The following is a 20234-nucleotide window of genomic DNA, read 5'->3' on the forward strand; positions in this document are numbered from 1 at the left end:
CTTGGTGTTCTTTATTTCAAAGAAGGGGGGGGGGCGGCAGCAGGACAGTCTAGACTTACTGAGAATAGACAGACTAGTTACTGAGATTAGGAATTTCCCTTCCTCATGCAACCTCCTTCTAATCTTCAGACTCGAAACAAGCCAATATATAAAACTAAGTCATTACACTCACAATCCTTCAAACAAAACCCTAAACAAAATGAATATTCAACCAAAGTTTGATAAGAAATAAATAACTTCGAAATTTAGACTAAGTAATATCAGCAGAATTACCAATAAGTGTCCATATCTTTCGTACTGCAACGGTGGACAGCCATTTCCTTTTTTTGCATAGATCAGCGAATGGGCAGAGTATCAAAGTTGAGATCCATGATAAGAAATATGGTAGAGCCAGGATAATAGCGTTCTAAAATAGGAAATTCTTTAAGCAATGAACGAATCAAATGGCTAGGGTTTAGCGTTATTACCACGAACAATATTTTTTGGGAAGGCGGGGCCTATACTTACTGTATTGGCTTACCAAAAGCCGTGTTGTGGTTATGCCTTAATGATGGGTCTGGATATTTAAAGGTTATCCGTCTCCCCTAACTTTACAATCTATCAAACCTGAAGCTTTTTCTCCGTCAGAAGGCCTGGGAAAATTCTCAATCTGACCATAACCAAAACAAGCAGAGAAAAGAATCATATATACTCTAGCCATACAATTTGATTTTTAATAATGTTTGTTTAAGTTCTTTTTTGTTAGGAGGGTGATGTAAGTTGTAAATCAATTCAAAAGGTATATCCATTATTGCAGAGTCAAGTGTGAGTTTTTAGAATAATAAATAAAAAAAACAAGTTTTTTAAACTGAAAGTAAGGAGCGACATTAAAACTTAAAACGAACAGAAATTATTCCGTATATGAAAGGGGCTGTCCCCTCCTCAACGCCTCGCTCTTTACGTTAAAGTTTTTTATTTTTTCAAAAAATAAAGTTGTGAGACTGAGTCAAACTTTAGCGTAAATAGGAAGGCGTTGAGGAGGGGACAGCCCCTTTCATATACGGAATAATTTCTGTTCGTTTTAAGTTTTAATGTCGCTCCTTACTTTCAGTTTAAAAAACTTGTTTTTTTATTTAATTTCTGATCGTTTTTTAGTTGATGCAGCTTTTATTTGCATAAAAATTTTACTTTTCTTTTGCTAAATGGATGTCTTTACAAATTAACTTACGTAACTAACTACTATATTCATATATTTTTCTTCTGGCCAAAAATACAAAGTTGCAGATTTTTGCATATATGAGCTTGAAACCTATGTAATAGGGTTTTCTGATATGCTGAATCTGACGGTGTGATTTTCATTACAATTCTTTCACTTGTAGGGGATGTTTCCCCCCTCTTTAAAAAATCGAGTAAATTTTCTCAGGCTCGTAGCCTTTGATGAGTAATACTAAACTTGATAAAATTTATATATTTAGGATCAGCATTATAAATACATTCTTTTGATACATTTATTGACATCGAAATTTCGTTTTTAAAAGTTTCGATTACTATTGAGCCGTATCGCTTGTTTTTTTTTATTGTTTTTTTTTATTACGTATATGTTATTACGTATATGAAGGGGTTCTCCCCTTAGTCAATACCACGCACTTTACGTTAAAAGTTAAAAAAAAATTTGATTAACAAACCCCTTAATAACAATGTCTTTTTAATTAGAATAGATAGCTATTTTGAAAGAACTAAAAAAAAAAGTGTAGCTTAAAGAGCGTGTTTTTTACTTGGGGGACAACCCCCTCACATACGTTATAATTTCTGTTCGTTTTAAGTTCTAATATTCCTTCTTACATTTCAGTTGAAAAAACTTGTTTTTTTATTTAACTTCTGATCGTTTCTTAAATAATGCTTGGAAATCCGGCGCCCCCTTCATAGAAATGTCCCTTACCCCAAAGAAACATCCTCCACAAAAATCTTCTTTAGTGTCATCGCCGCCTCGAGGGGCGCGCCCCCAACCAGAAAAAATCCTTCCTGAAAATGGTTGTATACTTCCCAATAACCAATAAATAATGCTGGCAAGTCCGGCGCCCCCTTCATGGCAATTTCCCTTCCCCCATGAAAACTTCCTTCATGGAAAGATCCTTCCATATAGCCCCCGACCCTCTCCTTCCCCTACCTACCAGAAAAATCTCCTCTGAAAAAGTCAGTATACTTCCCAATAACCAATACTATATGTTAACATTGAGTAAAGTTCATAACTTTCAGCCCTCCCCCTGGGGACTTTGGGGGATCAAGTCATCCTAAAAGACATTTTTACCATATTTTCGACCATGCTGAACAAAATGGCTATCTCTAAATTTTGATCGGGTGACTTTGGGAAACAAATGAGCGTGGGAGGGGGCCTAGTTGCCCTTCAATTTTTTTGGTCAATTAAAAAGGGCACTATAACTTTTAATTCCCGTTCCCATGAACCCACCCACAATATTCAAGGACCACTGGGTCGATACGATTACCCCTGGTAAAAAAAAAAAAAAAAAAAAACAAATAAACACGTGATCTTTCTTCTGGCAAAAAAGGGAAAATTCCACATTTTTGTAGATAGGAGCTTGAAACCTCTACAGTAGGGTTCTCTGATGCGCTGAATATGATGGTGTGATTTTCATTAAGGTTCTATAGTTTTTAGGGGGTCTTTCCCCCTTTTATCGAAAATCAGCCAAATTTTCTCAGGCGCGTAACTTTTGATGGATAGCACTAAACTTGATGAAAGTTATATATTTGAAATCAGCATTGAAATTTGATTCTTTTGATATATCTATTGGTATCAAAAACCCGTTTTCTAGAGTTTCGGTTACCATTGATCCGGGTCGCTCCTTACTTACAGTTCGTTACCACGAACTGTTTGATGTAAGTATTGTGTTCTACTAAATCATTTAATATAATGTCTTCATTAAATTCATTTTATGAGAAGGGACAATCAGCCCCAAGTAGAATTCATCTTAAATTTTATCTTTTTTTTCAGAGGGTTTGTGCTAACGACCTGTAAGTAAAGAGCGACTCCGCCCAATAGCAACTGAACTCAAAAACTTATGATATCAATACATACATAAAATATATAAGATCCATTAAGTTTGGTTGTACAAATCAAAAGATACGAGCATGAGAAAGTTCGCCTAGATATTCAAAAAAAGGGAGAAACATCCTCTAAGAATTAAGGAATCTTAATGAGAATCACACCATCAGATTCACATTATCCGAGAATCCGAGAAACCTGGTGTACTATTGTCATTTGGTGTACTATGTATTATTGTCATTGTAATTTTTCTTTCGCGATGCGTAGCATGTAACACAAAGCTATTAAGAGCCTTTGACTCATTTTACAGCAATCCCCAAGTTTTATAAAAGCTCGGAATTAACTAATTTGTGAACAAATAAATGGTGTTTTGAAACTCATCCTTCTTGCGCTCAAAGCCTTCAACCTTCAAGAGTCTGTAATTCCATGCAGCAGACGATTTTTGAAAATTGCTATAGGTTCTGGGAGGTGAAACGAATTTTCCAAAAGTTTTGATCTATCTAGATTGTTTTATCACATTGCAAAATGCAGCACAGTAATTTTCAAAAGAGATTATAGCGTCATTTTCGATAGAAATTTACAGATATATATGTACACAATTATTGTGAGAATGCACTCAGAAAAATTCATGATTGCGGTGATGATGAGATATAGAAAAAACGAACTATTTTGAGGTTTTAATGACACTGATGGGACACTCTGAGTTGGCACTTTGGAATTAACATTTGAATAGAAAATAAAAAGATAAATCGGGTGTGAAACTAGAAATTGGAGTCTGAAAATGTAGAAGTTGGATGTGGAAAATTTAAACAAATTTAATTGCAAATAGATTGATTCAAAAAACTTAGAATTCGAAGCTTTTCTGTGGGGCACAGTAAAAACTCTTCGTCAATTCCCAGCTGAAGCATAACAAAAAATAGAAATATTTTCATCATTTAATTGCTTTCCTTATGTTCTTAAATCTTTTATTTACTTTTTGGCACATCCAATATATGACACAAATAATGTTAAGTCAGGTCTCGAATTTCAAACTATTCTTTTAAGTGAGGGAAAATACTAAAGCCAACGTAAGAAAAAATAGAAAATTACTATTTTCTCAGAAGTTTAAAAAGTCAAAAAAATATCAGATTTATTAAACTGGCTACAAAATCTAAAATAAACTACTATCAACAGTTTTTATGAAGAGAAGAACAATTTGTAATCTAAATAAATGGGTTTTTTGTTTGTTTAACCAATAAAATATTTATAATTATGTTTCTGCTTTAGTACAAGTCATTCTAAATGAAGTAGTTGGGTTACTTTCAACCAAAGTAAAACAAATTAGTAATGCACTCATTCATAGTTTAGAACTGTGAATTTAATAAGACAAACCAGGCATAGTTTAGTTTAGTATTGAATTAAACTCGTATAAAAACTGGGTTTTATAAGAAAACCGAAATATTCTTTTTATCTTCAAATTTGGGAATTGTTTGAAAATTTCTTTATTCTTTAAGAGTGGCCTCTCCCCAATGAAAGGCAGATGGACTTGCAGTAGAAACGGAGCATTTAATTTGGCACCAATTATAAAAAATTTTATAACTAACAGTTCAACAACTATAACAACTAAAAACACAATTAAGTTTAGAAAAAGTTTCTGTCCTTTAAACTTACTCTGGGGTATTAAGCTCTTTAGTAGACCTAGTAAAGGCATTACATCACAAAAACAATATAAAGTGAATTAAGCACCTGTCACTCATTTTTGTATTATGTGGAGCAGCACAGACGAAAATAGAAAAAAACTTACACTTCTGATGTCAAAGCCAAAGATAGTCTTCAGATATACTGGCAGGTCCACTAGAAGGATGAGGAATCCCCAATCGTGACCAGTGTTGGCTATCAAAATTGAGTAGAATGGCATGGACGTCAGAATAGACTTCCACGGTATAGGCAAAGCCTAAAAAGATAATTTTCTCAAAATTTTGGCAATTAAAGGCCATATTGCCAATAATTTTATCGAAAACATTTGAAAGTGGATTTAAATATTTTTTTCAGCCGAATATTAGCAAATAATTTCAGAGTGTTTCTACTTACCCAAACAGTACGTGAAATGAGAGGAAATACGCGATTTTGAACAAAAAAGAGCCATAAAGAAAAGAGATTTGAAAACATATTTTAATCAAAATCAATTAGTCATGTAACATAGGTATTCCAATACAATTAGCTATCCCATACATTGTCAACATAGGTCTTATATTTATGCAGGTTGCAATTAACATAAAAGTTATATCTACCTCTGTTAAAAAAATCAAATGATAGTAAGAGTGACATGATAACTTAAACAAACATAGTTATTTCATATTGGAAGGGGGCTGCATCCTCCTCGGCCCCCTGTTCTTTACGCTATTGTTTCATAGGTCTGTGCTTTAAGCATAACCCTGTAAGAGCATACGTGTGCTTAAACACGTTGTTTAGATGTATTTTACTTTTTAAACTTTTTAACTAAAACTTTTTTAAAAAAGAAGTTAAAAAAAATATGCTCTACAATAATTTATATACTGTAAAAAAAAAACCGACCCTGTTCTGTGTTCTGTAAAAAAAAAAAAATTGTTCTCTGTTCTGTTTTTAATTCAATTTCTATTTCTTTTTAATTTCAAACCCTGTGGTATCCTTAATGTGGCAAAAACCTACCTTCAGCTCAAACCCAAGTCTTTAAATAATAGTTTGACCTTTGTTGAACAATACTTTGATAAAAAGAACTTAGTTAGTCCTTTTTGATTATCAAAATAAAGCATAATTGTTCAAAATGAGCTATCATCTCAGTAATAAATGAGAGGTTTCACCCCCTCATCTGGTTTTGGGTTCTTCTTTTCCATGGGTCATTTGCATAATTTCCATAAGTTTAAATCTTTAACCCAAAAGTCCAGTTAAAAATGAGTTAATAAACTAGGATTAATGAAGTATTTATATTAAAAAAAAATGATCCTCCCTTTTACATTATTTTTTTAATTTTCTTTTCTTATGAAAAAAGGGTACTTCTGCGTTATTCAACATGATTCAACACACTGTTGTAGATGCATAGCGTGGTTTTAATTGCGTATTCGATATTTAAAGTGTTGTTTTTTGGGTTTGGGGGGGGGGAGGTACCTAGGTTAGGTTACGTATTTAACATATGTTCTGCTTTGCCCCCCACCACCACCACCCCCGTAATGTACAAAAATATAGCCCAAATTTGTTTCTAAACTATTATATATTCGTCCTATTTTATTTTATTTAATTAGCATTAACCAAATTAGTAGAATATAAAAGAGTGTTTATAACGCAGAAGTACCGAAAAAAGTTCGTAAGATTTTAAAAGACGCTTTACCTTGTGTGACACATGTGCATCTTTTGTAATTTCTGTTTTTATATATATTTTTCTTTTTCACTTATTCTTGGATGTTCTTCAGGATTGTCATGAACTAACAACAGCCAGAAGGCGGCCCAAACGACACCGAAACAGCCTTCAACATAAAACACGGCCTCCCAACCAATATTCTCAATAATTAAACCGGTTAGCAGAAGACCTGACACCGTACCAAGCTCAGCACCTAAAAAAGAATAATTTCAAAGCCAAGTGTAAACAAGTACTCGACGAAGCCTAAAGTTTGTCTCTTAAAATACAGACAAGAAAGTCTGCCTCCCACCCCGTGACATCTAGAATTACCCACCAAAATCCTAATAAAATTTAAAAAAGCGCAAAGTATTAATTTTTAAGCATTTTTTTTTTTTTTTTTTTTTGCAATCCAATTTTTCCAAGGGTTAATATGCATATAAACCAGTGGGGGCAAATAGTAATTATGCTATAATTGAAATTATAAGCCCCAGGAAATAAAAGAATTGGTTTTTCCTCATGATTTTGAATATGTAAAGATAATTAACAAGTTCAAAATAGATTCAAAACCACCCATCCAAAGTAAAGAGCCTTAGAAAGGAGATCTTATTTTGAAGCTTTGAAGCACCTATCTGCAAAAATGTCGAATTTAGGGATTTTTTTTGAAAATATCGAAAGTTTGTTTATTTATCATTTTTCGAGAATCATCAAATTCAGCCAATGATCTTAGATAGGCTAATTTGAACTCTAATTAAAAGTTCTAGGCCCGACTAAAATTAGTAAAGATAATGCTCTACTGGTGGCGTTTTCTAACATTTATGTCACAAAACAACGCTTTTGGTCCAAAGTGTGTCAAAAAGCCATTTAGAGATGATTGTTTTTTAAGAAGTAACGTTTTTTTACTTTGTGATGCTGCAAAAACTACTGTTTTTGTAGCAGTTAAATCTTTATTGTTCGTCGTCACACCAAAACCTGTTATAAAGCATCAGGTTATAATATATTCGGAAAATAAAAGATGAATTAAGTTAATTTTAACTTACATAAAGGTAAAAAAAAATCAAATTATTTCCGGTTTTTAGTTTTGATTACCCCTTAAACTTAAGGATTTTCACGGCCTGTCTTGATATAATCCGGTAGAATCACAAGAAAATGGGAAGGTTTAGCACTTCACCTGTCTTTGCTACCAAGGATAGATCCTTGAGGTTCCTTTTACTTTCTAAAATGTATAATTATAGGCATAACCGCAAAAATATAGCCGAGCAGCAAAAAGCCGAAATAAATGTAAGAAATTACATTCATTTAAGACATTATAAATGAAAGAGGCTTTTGATGAACAAGCTAAGGAGTGAGTATATATTCTTTATTTTGAGTTAAGATTGTTGGTGTTTCTGGGACAAAAAAAAAACAAGAGTAAAAACATATAGATATACTTATTCCTTTGGCCATTCATATGGAAAAATTAACAAATAATATATTTGGAAGACTCAAAATAGCTCTAAGTTCTAATTCTATTAAGTGAAAAAAAATTTTATATAGCATGTAAACATATAATTACCTCCATAAACCAGGGCTGAAATGGTGCTGCGCTTATTCGGTAGAATCCATTTTGCTATCATCGGGTGCATAGACGGGAATGATGGACCCTGTAAAAACAAATAAGTACTTTTAGGGAAGAAAATGAAGAGACTATTTGCAAGCACACGATGATGTGCGTCTATCTAAGCAGACATTTTATTTCTAAGCTCGTTAAGTGTATTTCTTTATTCAGAATTCATGATTATGAAAGATATAACTTGGCCTATATTGGGGCGCTATCAGGTTCTAATTCCCCTAACGCGCATTTCAAAGTGCAAAAGGATTCACTTCTGATAAAATTATCAAGACAAATTTCTTAATTCCGAATTGCCAACACTGATCATGGTGAGAATGATAAAAATATTTATAAATACTGGTAATTTCTTGTTAAAATATTTTACAACGAATAATTGATCGGCAATATATGACTAAATTTTTCAAGACAAAGGCAAGTCAATTTTTTCCTATCTAATTCTTACTAAAAAAAAAATCCGATCAATTATTGATAATGACAGAGGTAGAGCCAAAAGTCGCTCCCTAAAATTATCCCTGGTCGCGTTTACACGAAATGCCTATACAGCATCCAATCATAATTCAACTAGACACTTTTTAGTATAATTTAATATGAAGAGTGATTTCTTTTATTTAGGTTTTTGTCTACGCGTGCCACTGGAATTTAATATGCATTGAACGGAAGGATTCTTATACCCCTTCGAATCAAAAAAACAATTCAGATATAAATTGCTCCAATAAATTAGCATACACGTAAGCTCCAAAACTTGGCCCATTACCTTGTCTTATATAATTAGTAAGTGTCCATAAAACCTAGCAAATCATTAATCAGAAAACAATTGATTCAGCACATTTAGAGTCAGCAGGATTTGAGAAAGAGTCAACGAGAATTTCTGTTTTGTATTGTCTGAAGCCTGAAGGAAAGTAAGTATTTCTAACTATAGTGGGTAAAATAATAAGGTGCAAGGCCGTACCCATGATTTTTTTTCGGAGGGGGTTTTACTGAAAAAAAAATTTTCGAAGGGGGTTTTACACACAAAAAAACCTCAAAAACTCATAAAAATTTTTTTTATATCATTTTTTGTTACGTTTTTATGAGTCCGACACACATTGGGGGGGGGGGGGGGTTCAAATCCCCCAAGCTCTCCCTCTGGGTACGGCCTTGATAAGGTGTAAATAAAATTTATATACTTTCCTAGGAATGCCCAATAATGTCTCTCGGCTCGGGGATCAAGATAAAAGTTTTGAAAACGATTTTTGTTTCGTTTTTTGTTTTGAAGGGGGGCAGGAAAGGTACAGGGAATATTTATCTTATACATTAATCAGAATTTTTTTGTAGTGTTCACAAAAAAACATAAGCTAAATAGTTTCTTTTGCTATTCTCTACTAATGGAGTAATATTCTTGAATGTCTCTGAAAATTTACAAACAACTGAATTTACAGTCTTTAAATTCTCAAGACATACTGAAACGTGATCTTACATCCTCACTAAATCTAAAATAGTGAATTCAAGCTAAATGAAAATATAAACATTTTAACTTCACCTGAAGATATTTTTGTGCTTATTGGACTCACTCTTAAATATTTTTACACAGCTATCTTTCATATACAGTTACATCATAAGCATTGATTTAATCAATTGCAATCTGTTTTAATAATTAGAATATCATTTTTTAATTTTATTTTATTCTTTTTAAAAATAAATCCCTGAATTTCCATTTATATTTAATAATTCAGCAAGATGTCTTACCCCCCCCCCCTCTGCATTTTCGTCTGCTAGGGTTAAAAATACATCCTAAGAATATGACACCTACCAGGGCAATCCCCATCATAATTTGAATAAACACAACATATTGCCATCCAAGGTAGGCTGCAGGTGGCACAAGTACGGTCAGCACTGATGTTAAGAGGATAGCACCGGTAAGAAGGTACTTTGTACCAACAACTTCTGCCAGTCTACCGCCAGGAATATTGGTTGTAATGTAGCCCCAGAGAAAGCTGGTGCTGATTAATGCTTGAATTGGCTGACTCCAAACGAAAGGACCATCTTCATTTTTACCTGAAAACAAAATAAGATATTATGGCAGCTTATGGCTGGTTCAAATTTGTCAGTTCGGTGCAGGATTGTCATAAGAATTTTGGCTCTTGAGAGAGCATCCTGTTTTTTGAATTGTTGGTTCAAATTTCAAACCTTTAGTTTGTGAGAATTAAAAAAAATATAGGGAAATATCAAAGATAGATATTTGAAACTCAAGACTGTTTATTTAAGACAATTTTCTGATAAGTGCTACTTAAACTGCAATACAATAGCTCAGGGTATATTTAACTTTAATAATTATTTCCAACGGAGTAAATTTTATTTTAACTGATAAAACCCTTAGATTCACCCTTAAATGTTAATCTTGAGTAGTGATATTTTTTTAATTAATTTTTAAAGTATGTTTTCTTTTTGCAACTTAGAGGCTTTAAACACTGTCATACAGTCAAATAATGCATGTTCTTCTTACATCACTTGTGTTTTATGTCAAAATAGTGCATATATTTATTCAACGTCAAAATCGTTCCTTTGAATAAAGACTGCCTTTATTGTGCAGAAGCGATCTTTAAGATTATTCTTACAGACTATTCTAAGAAATAACGATTGTTCAAACTTAAGATTAAGTCTGAGACTTCATAAAATATTTTATTAATGTTTAACCGCAAAAAAGTTTCAGGTCATCATTTCCACTTTTAAATTTTAATTTTTCGAACAAAAATTTTTAAAATGATGTTTCAAAACCATTGGATCCGTCACTTTCCTCCCCCCCCCCCTTCTTTAACAGGTATTTCAAAATGTGGTTTCCAAGCCCGGTTTTTGTTGAGGAAGGTTCAAAACAGTAAATTATGAATATTGAAACTTGAAGTGTTAAACTGATGTTGTGGGGGTGGCAGCCTTCTCCATATTTAAAAGAGCCCCTGATCCACTACTTCTTAGTAACAAACTACAAATATGACCGTAAGGTGTATTGGTCTTCACTTAAGCTGCGCTAGCTCACTGCCTCTGACCAAAACTCTAAAAAATAAAGTTTGACTAGAACATATGTAACAACAGATAACAACTATTAATGCTGAACTTGAATTTGAAAAGTTTCACTTCACAGAAGAATGGAAATATTTTATATAAAAAAAGTTGTCAACGAAAAATTTAATAGGACAAATCACTGAAATGCCATAAGGAATAAAAATAGAGTTACTTTCAATAAAAATAATTTGTATTTGATTTCTTTAATTTTAGTTTTAATTTTTTATTTTGAACAAACTACTTTGATAATGCGTTACTTTTTATAAGCAATTGAGTCTAAAGGCCTTAAATATTTTGTTGTTTGATAACCAAGTTCAAAACTGTCGATATTGTTATAAAATATCCGACCAACGCTTCGGCATTGCTCAGCAGAACTGATTGCTGGGAGTTTGTATCTTAGTTTTTGTTTGTAGCAGAGTTTTGCTTCTTTCCCACCATAAATCTTACAAGCACAAATTTTCTACAAAATAATTCTTCATCAATCTCAAACTCAGTAATACTTCCACGATGTAAAGACTTATCCTCCAACTCGTCGTTGAGTGGCAAATCTATGTCTGAAATGCCGTCTCTAGTTTCGTCAGCATTGAATGAAAGCTTTGACTTTTTTATAGCGATTTTTTCTTTTTTCTTAGCAAGCCTTAGCTCAGTCTCTGCTTCTAGTGCCTTTTTTCTTGCGTTTCTGTCAGAATTCTAGTTTTGCCTTTTCTACAGTTTTTGCATGGGCCCAATTTCAGTTTTGCTTTTGGATCTGGTCTGATGCTTTCAGGAGTTTGGGCCATAAGCAAGTTTGATGGTGTAATCATGGAAAGTGTTGTCCAATTTTGAACACAGGATCTTAAAGTTGGAACAAAATATCTATTTTGTTTCAATTGCGCCCCCCTATTGCGCCCGCACTAGGGGGGCGCACTCTTGCGCCCTATTGTGCCCAATTGCGCCCCCCCCCCCCTAATTTTTTTTATTGGATCAACCTATTTTGCGACCCCCCTCCCCTTAAAAAAAGTCCTGGATCCGCCCCTGATAACAGCCTGATATTTACTGATGAAAATTGCCATGCAGATAGCAGGGGTATACCTTGTCTGATTCTGCTATCTTAAGGTCCAAAAGCTACAATAACATAAAAAATATTTGACAAAGACTACATGTGTCAGTAGTAAGGGGATAATAGATTGAAAACCTACAAGAAAACCCACAGTAAGGGTGTATAAGATTGAAAACCTACATGCACTTTCACAAGCCTGAGGCATGGATATGCGTGTATATTTTCAAGTAATTGGGTTACCAGGGGTTAAATCCGTTGTCATTCATCTGTAAGTTTTTTAGTAGGTTTTTTTTTTTTTTTAACTTGGCTAATAGTTTTTTAAAACAATTAATACGAACGATAAATGAGTTAAATGTTTGTAAATAGGAGCGATTTTGTGTGTTATGCTATAAGACTGGTTTAGTTTAACGAATTAATTAATATAATGACTAATGTCTTTTGAAAAGGGTAATTACTTCTTTAGTTTACGAGATTTATGAATTTTTTTTGCGAAAAGATATTTGCGTAAAGGTATTGCGAAGGTTAAGAATGCCTCACGGGTAATTAAAGAATAGAATGACATTGTGACTTGACCTAGCTTTACCTCGCCGATGTGGTCTGTATAATACATAAGTAACGTTTGAAAAGTATTGTCAATTTAAAAAGAAATGGCTGAAAAGTGTTTTGAGGGGATGGGTTGCACGGAGGGTTGAGTTGCACGAGGGTTCAGTTAAAGGGGATACAGTTGCACGGGGAGTTTCGGTTATACAGGGATTCAGTTACAAGGAGGATTCAGTTGCACGGGGGGTTGAGTTAAATGGGAATTGAGTTCCACGAGAGTAGTGCTTTGTCGTGGTTTAGCCGTGAGGTCCCTTACCACAACCCCAAAGGGCTCCGATCCCCCCACCCCAACCCCGAAGGAACCCCCGGTCCTCAAAGGTTCTCTAGGCTCCCAAAGGGGCCGTGGTTTACCTTGTAACTTTTACATTCTCTTGATTTTCAAAGTTCCGTTTGAAGGACTCTGTTGTTTTACGAGGGTTCAGTTAAAGGGGGTACAGTTGCACGGGGGTTTCGGTTATACAGGGGTTCAGTTACAAGGGGGATTCAGTTGCACGGGGGTTGAGTTAAATGGGAATTGAGTTCCACGAGAGTAGTGCATTGTCGTGGTTTAGCGGTGAGGTCCCTTATACCAACCCCAAAGGGCTCCGATCCCCCCACCCCAACCCCGAAGGAACCCCCCCGGTCCTCCAAGGTTCTCTAGGCTCCCCAAGGGGCCGTGGATTACCTTGTAACTTTTACATTATCTTCATTTTCAAAGTTCCGTTTGAAGGACTCTGTTGTTTTACGAGGGTTCAGTTAAAGGGGATACAGTTGCACGGGGGTTTCAGTTATACAGGGGTTCAGTTACAAGGGGGATTCAGTTGCAGAGGGGTTGTGTTAAATGGGAATTGAGTTCCACGAGAGTAGTGCTTTGTCGTGGTTTAGCCGTGAGGTCCCTTACCACAACCCCAAAGGGCTCTGATCCCCCCACCCCAACACCGCAGGCACCCCCCAGTCCTCAACGGGTCTCTAGGCCCCCAAAAGGGCCGTGGTTTACCTTGTAACTTTTACATTCTCTTGATTTTCAAAGTTCTGTTTGAAGGACTCTGTTGTTTTACGAGGGTTCAGTTAAAGGGGATACAGTTGCACGGGGGTTTCGGTTATACAAGGGTTCAGTTACAAGGGGGATTCAGTTGCACGGGGGTTGAGTTAAATGGGAATTGAGTTCCACGAGAGTAGTGCTTTGTCGTGGTTGAGCCGTGAGGTCCCTTACCACAACCCCAAAGGGCTCCGATCCCCCCACCCCAACCCCGAAGGAACCCCCCGGTCCTCAAAGGTTCTCTAGGCTCCCAAAGGGACCGTGGTTTACCTTGTAACTTTTACATTCTCTTGATTTTCAAAGTTCCGTTTGAAGGACTCTGTTGTTTTACGAGGGTTCAGTTAAAGGGGATACAGTTGCACGGGGGTTTCGGTTATACAGGGGGTCAGTTACAAGTGGGATTCAGTGGCACGGGGGTTGAGTTAAAGGGGGAGTGCGGTCCACGAGAGGGTTGCTGGGTCGTGGTTTACCCGTGAGGTCCCTAACAACATCCCAAAAGGGCTCTGATCCCCCCACCCCAACCCCGAAGGAACCCCCCGGTCCTCAAGGATTCTCTAGGCCCCCCAAGGAGCCAGGGTTTACCTTGTAACTTATGCCTTCTCTTGATTTTCAAAGTTCCGTTTGAAGGACTCTGTTGTTTTAAGCCAGTGTGATTTTTTCTTTACATGGTGTTCGTTCAAAAAAGCGAGAATTTCTGTTAAATAAATAATTCTTATATTTTTTCCATTCAATTGAAGGCAAGGATTTCTGTTAAATAAATAATTGTTATACCTTTTAAAATGACTTCACGGGGGTTTGAGGGGCTCTGTTGTTTAGAAGGACTAATGTTTTTGTAAAGGGTAATTACTTCTTTAGTTTACGAGATTTGCGAATTTTTTGCGAAAAGATATTTGCGTAAAGGTATTGCGATGGTTAAGAATGCCTCACGGGTAATTAAAGAATGGGATGCTTGCATCAACAATACAAAGAATATGCTATTATACTTAATAGATTTGACGCTTACAAGAGACATTGCTAGAAGGTATTCAATAGCTTAATTGAAAAGTAACGATAGAATGACATTGTGACTTGACCTAGCTTTACCTCGCCGATGTGGTCTGTATAATACATAAGTAACGTTTGAAAAGTATTGTCAATTTAAAAAGAAATGGCTGAAAAGTGTTTTGAGCGGGAGGGGTTGCTTGGAGGGGTGAGTTGCACGAGGGTTCAGTTAAAGGGGATACAGTTGCACGGGGGGTTTCGGTTATACAGGGGTTCAGTTACAAGGGGGATTCAGTTGCACGGGGGTTGAGTTAAATGGGAATTGAGTTCCACGAGAGTAGTGCTTTGTCATGGCTTAGCCATGAGGTCCCTTAACACAACCCCAAAGGGCTTCGATCCCCCACCCCAACCCCGAAGGAACCCCCCCGTCCTCAAGGATTACGGGTGGTTTTTCTTTAAGTGGTGTTAATTAAAAAACAAAATTTTTTTTTAAATAATTAGTTGTTGTATCTTTTAAAATAACTTTACGGGGTTTGAGAGACTCTGTTGCCTGATTCCATGTGGTTTTTCTTCTTTTCAGTAAAGACACTCGATATCCTAAAAGTGTTTAATTAAAAATTTTTTAAAACTTCGAAATTTTTAAACTTTATTTATTTTTTTCTTTTTGTACATAACTTAAAATGTCAAAATATGCTTACAGTTCTAACAATTGCGATCTGTGATTGGTCAGAGACACGATGTGACTTTCCCTCCGGTATTCTATGACCGGTTATTGACACTACCTAATCTATTGCATGTATTAAATCAGTATTTTTTACGCAGTGGAACGATAAACACATAAGTCATATCTTTAAAAAAAAGTGAAGATGGAGCATTTTAATAAAGTGTGTTTACATAACAAGGTTATTGTAGCATTGAATGCTGACAAAGAGAAGTATTTAAACTTTGAAACAAGTACAGGCACTAGCACTATTGGAAATGTATGCATGTATTGTCATGACAGTAAGGAATTAAATTTCTTTGGAATACCAAAAAAATTCAACTCTTATGTTGGTGGTTATATGAGATTGAGATCTCCAGAGATGATTGCACTCAAAGAGAATGCCAACATAAAAATAATCATTGATGATAGAGGACAACTCCTTGCTACTGTTGCAGGTAACACATTACCTACTGATACATCCAATCATCACCAGTCGGGTATTAGCATTCAACGGAAGATTAATAAAGAAAGGCCTACTCTTCTACTAATATCGTAAACCATATCTTGTCTACGTGCCGAAACTGTTACCTGTGTAAAAATAATGTGATAATAGACAGTGGAATTGCCAGAAAAATAAAAAGGACATTTTCAGAAAATATTACTATGGAATATAAAGATGAATCGATAAAAAACAAAGCACCAGCAAACGTTACTGCCATTGATCAAACAGTCATTGAACCAAATAATACCAAAGACGAAAAGCATATTGAGCCTGTTGATGAGGCACCAGTAAAAATTGTGTATGACTCTAAATTGAATAATGATTATTCTACTGATTACGAACTAAAAGAAGACAATAGCTATAATATCAAGAGAGAACATGGTGAACTATTTTATGGAACAGATTCAAAATGTCCAAAGTTAATCATTGATATTAATAATGTATCGTAATAAATTTCTTTTATTAATATTCTACATAGCATTATTTCATTAAAAATATATTATCCATTACATTGTTATGTGTTCATTATTTTTAGAGTAAGCTAGCATATCAAACGTTTAGAATGTCTAATAAAACGTCGGAGATGTAAGAAAAGGAATTTGCATACATCTATTGTCAGACACATGGGAACAAATTCTTTCTTGATTTCGCCTCCTGGATAAATAAAAAAAAGACATTTCATTCAAGAAATTATGACGAAACTCTAAGTAAGCAACAAACACTTTCTTGAAGTTACCTCATGGATACTCAATGCAGAAATTTCATTTAAGAAATTATCAAAAATTGTAAGTAAGTAGCAAATTCTTTCAAAAATATGCTAATAGGATTAAGCAATAAATATCTTTAAGCTTAATCCGTCTTTATTCTTTAGAATAGTTTTATTCATTTCATTAAATTATGAAGAAATTGTAAGTAAGTATCAATAGCTTTCTTGAATTCGCTTCCTGGACACAATACAGATATTTAATTCAAGAAATCATAATAAAATCGCAGGTAAGTAATAAAGTCTTTATTGTTTTCACCTATTGGATGCACAATAATGATATTTCATTCTAGAAATTATGAATGAATTGTAAATAGTTAACACACTCATGTTACCTCATGGATACAAAATGCAGAAATTTCAATTAAGAAATTATCAAAAATTTTAAGTAAGTAGCAAATTCTTCCTTGAATTCGCCTCCTGGGTAAGTAAAAAAGACCATTCATTAAAGAAATTATGAAAAAAATTGTAAGTAAGTTGCAAATTCTTTCTTGAATTCAACTGCTGGATAAACAAAAAAGACATTTCATTCGAGAAACTATGACAAAATTCCAAGTAAGTAACAAACTCTTTATTGTTTTCATGACTTAGATATATGATGTAGAAATTTAATTCAAGAAATTATGAAAAAATTCTCAGAAAGTAACAATTTCTTTCTTGAAGTCAACTCTTGGATACACAATACGGAAATTTCATTTAGGAAATTATGAAAAAAAAAAATTCTTTCTTGAAGTCTAATCTTGGATACACAATACGGAAATTTCATTCAAGAGATTATGAAAATATTTGTAAGTAAGTAACAAACTCTTTTTGTTTTCACCTCTTGGATATACAGTACAGATACTTCATTCAAGAAATTATGAAAAAATCGCAAGTAAGTAACTTTTTTTCTCTTGATCAAAAGCAATTTTCACTTAGCTACACGATGTAGAAATTTAATTCAAGAAATTAGGAAAAAATTCTCAGTAAGTAACTATTTCTTTCTTGAAGTCAACTCATGGATACACAATACGGAAATTTCACTCAAGAATTTCATGACTTAGATACACGATGTAGAAATTTGATTCAAGAAATTATGAAAAAATTCTCAGTAAGTAACAATTTCTTTCTTGAACTCATCTCTTGGATACACAATACGTAAATTTCATTCGAGAAATCATGAAAATATGTTTAAGTAAGTAACAAACTCCTAATTGACTTCAGCTCTTGGATATACAGTACAGATACTTCATTCAAGAAATTATGAAAAAATTGCAAGTAAGTAACTTTTTTTTGTCTTTATCAAAAACAATTTTCACTTACCTAAATGATATAGAAATTTAATTAAAGAAATAATTGAAAAATTCTCAGTAAGTAACAATTTCTTTCTTGAAGTCAACTCTTGGATACGCAATACGGAAATTTCATTCAAGAAATTATGAAAAAATTGTAACTAAGTAGTAAATTCTTTCTTGAATTTAGCTGTTGGACAAACAAAAAGACATTTCGTTCAAGAAATTATGACAAAATTCTAAGTAAGTAACAAACTCTTTATTGTTTTCACGAGTTAGATATACGACGTAGAAATTAAATTCAAGAAATTAGGAAAAAATTCTCAGTCTAAGTAGCAAATTCTTTCTTGAATTCACCTGTTGGATAAACAAAAAAACATTTCGTTCAAGAAATTATGACAAAATTCTAAGTAAGTAACAAACTTTATTGTTTTCCCGAGTTAGATATACGATGTAGAAATTAAATTAATGAAATTATTAAAAAATTCTAATTATAAGTATCAAATTCTTTATTTAATTCACCTTTTGTATAAACAAAAAAAACAAAAAAGACATTTCGTTCAAGAAATTATGACAAAATTCTAAGTAAGTAACAAACTTTATTGTTTTCACGAGTTAGATATAGGATGTAGAAATTAAATTCATGAAATTATGAAAAAATTCTCAGTAAGTAACCATTTCTTTCTTGAAGTCAACTCTTGGATACAAAATACGGGAAATTTCATTCAAGAAATTATGAAAATATTTGTAAGTAAGTAACAAACTCTTTATTAATTTCACCTCTTAGATATACAGTACAGATACTTCATTCAATAAATTATGAAAAAATCGCAAGTAAGTAGCTTTTTTTTCTCTTTATCACAAACAATTTTCACTTAGCTACACGATGTTGAAATTTAATTCAAGAAATTATGAAAAAATTCTCAGTAAGTAACAATTTCTTTCTTGATGTCAACTCTTTGATACACACAATACGGAAATTTCATTCAAGAAATTATAAAAAATATTTGTAAGTAAGTAACAAGCTCTTTATTGATTTCACCTCTTGAATATTCAGTACAGATACTTCATTCAAGAAACGTGATTAAACACGTTTTGAAACTACATGCTATTTATATGCCTTTCCTTGGCACCTTTCCAAACGAGCGGGGATTCCCCACTGGTTCCTACACATTGCAAAAAAGTGAGCAGTACGAAAACTCCACGTTTTTCAACCAGACTGGTTTTTTAGGGACCAATCATGAGAGATATGCAAAGTCGACATAGCTTTATTTCATTTTTTTTAAGGTTCATTTAGACGAGGTTACGTGCGCGCACGTAACCTCGTCTGACTGAACCTTAAAAAAATGAAATAAAGCTATGTCGAATTTGCATATCTCTCATGATTGGTCCCTAAAAAACCAGTCTGGTTGAAAAACGTGGAGTTTTCGTACTGCTCACTTTTTTGCAATGTGTAGGAACCAGTGGGGAATCCCCGCTCGTTTGGAAAGGTGCCAAGGAAAGGCATATAAATAGCATGTAGTTTCAAAACGTGTTTAATCACGTTTCTTGAATGAAGTATCTGTACTGAATATTCAAGAGGTGAAATCAATAAAGAGCATGTTACTTACTTACACATATTTTTTATAATTTCTTGAATGAAATTTCCGTATTGTGTGTATCCAAGAGTTGACTTTAAGAAAGAGATTGTTACTTACTGAGAATTTTTTAATAATTTATTTAATTAAATTTATAAACCGCTTAGAAACTCTATATTTGATGTTTAAACATAAAAAAAAAAGCTACTTACTTAATTTTTTTTATTAGTTTTTTCAATTAAGTATATGTAACGTATATCCAAAGAGGTGAATCTAATAAAGATTTCGTGAATTAAATAAAAAATTTTAATAATTTCTCGAATGAAATTTCCCGTATTTTGTATCCAAGAGTTGACTTCAAGAAAGAAATGGTTACTTACTGAGAATTTTTTCATAATTTCATGAATTTAATTTCTACATCGTATATCTAACTCGTGAAAACAATAAAGTTTGTTACTTACTTAGAATTTTTTCATAATTTCTAGAACGAAATATCTTTTTTGTTTTTTTTTGTTTATACAACAGGTGAATTCAAGAAAGAATTTGTTACTTATACTGAGAATTTTTTAATAATTTCTTGAATTTAATTTCTACGTGGTATATCTAACTCGTGAAAACAATAAAGTTTGTTACTTACTTAGAATTATGTCATAATTTCTTGAACGAAATGTTTTTTTTGTTTATCCAACAGGTGAATTCAAGAAAGAATTTGCTACTTAGACTGAAAATTTTTCCATAATCTC

General features: G+C 33.6%; 1 protein-coding gene across 1 annotated transcript in view; it reads right to left on the bottom strand.

The window, feature by feature from the left end:
* The window catches only part of LOC148949045 (sialin-like), a 31856-nt gene that overhangs the window by 4105 nt on the left and 7517 nt on the right, over nucleotides 1-20234 (bottom strand). Inside the window, exons 2-6 of the mRNA XM_089093601.1 lie at nucleotides 9791-10035; nucleotides 7945-8032; nucleotides 6506-6606; nucleotides 4824-4973; nucleotides 274-406 (exon numbers count right to left, since the gene is read on the bottom strand). Coding sequence (XP_088949727.1) covers nucleotides 274-406; nucleotides 4824-4973; nucleotides 6506-6606; nucleotides 7945-8032; nucleotides 9791-10035 — 717 coding nt within the window. The remainder of the gene's footprint in view (nucleotides 1-273; nucleotides 407-4823; nucleotides 4974-6505; nucleotides 6607-7944; nucleotides 8033-9790; nucleotides 10036-20234) is intronic.

This window comes from Artemia sp. Qi Xiang Cuo, chromosome 8 (assembly GCF_049724085.1).
Source record: "Artemia sp. Qi Xiang Cuo chromosome 8, ASM4972408v1, whole genome shotgun sequence".
Taxonomy (NCBI): Eukaryota; Metazoa; Arthropoda; class Branchiopoda; order Anostraca; family Artemiidae; genus Artemia; species Artemia sp. Qi Xiang Cuo.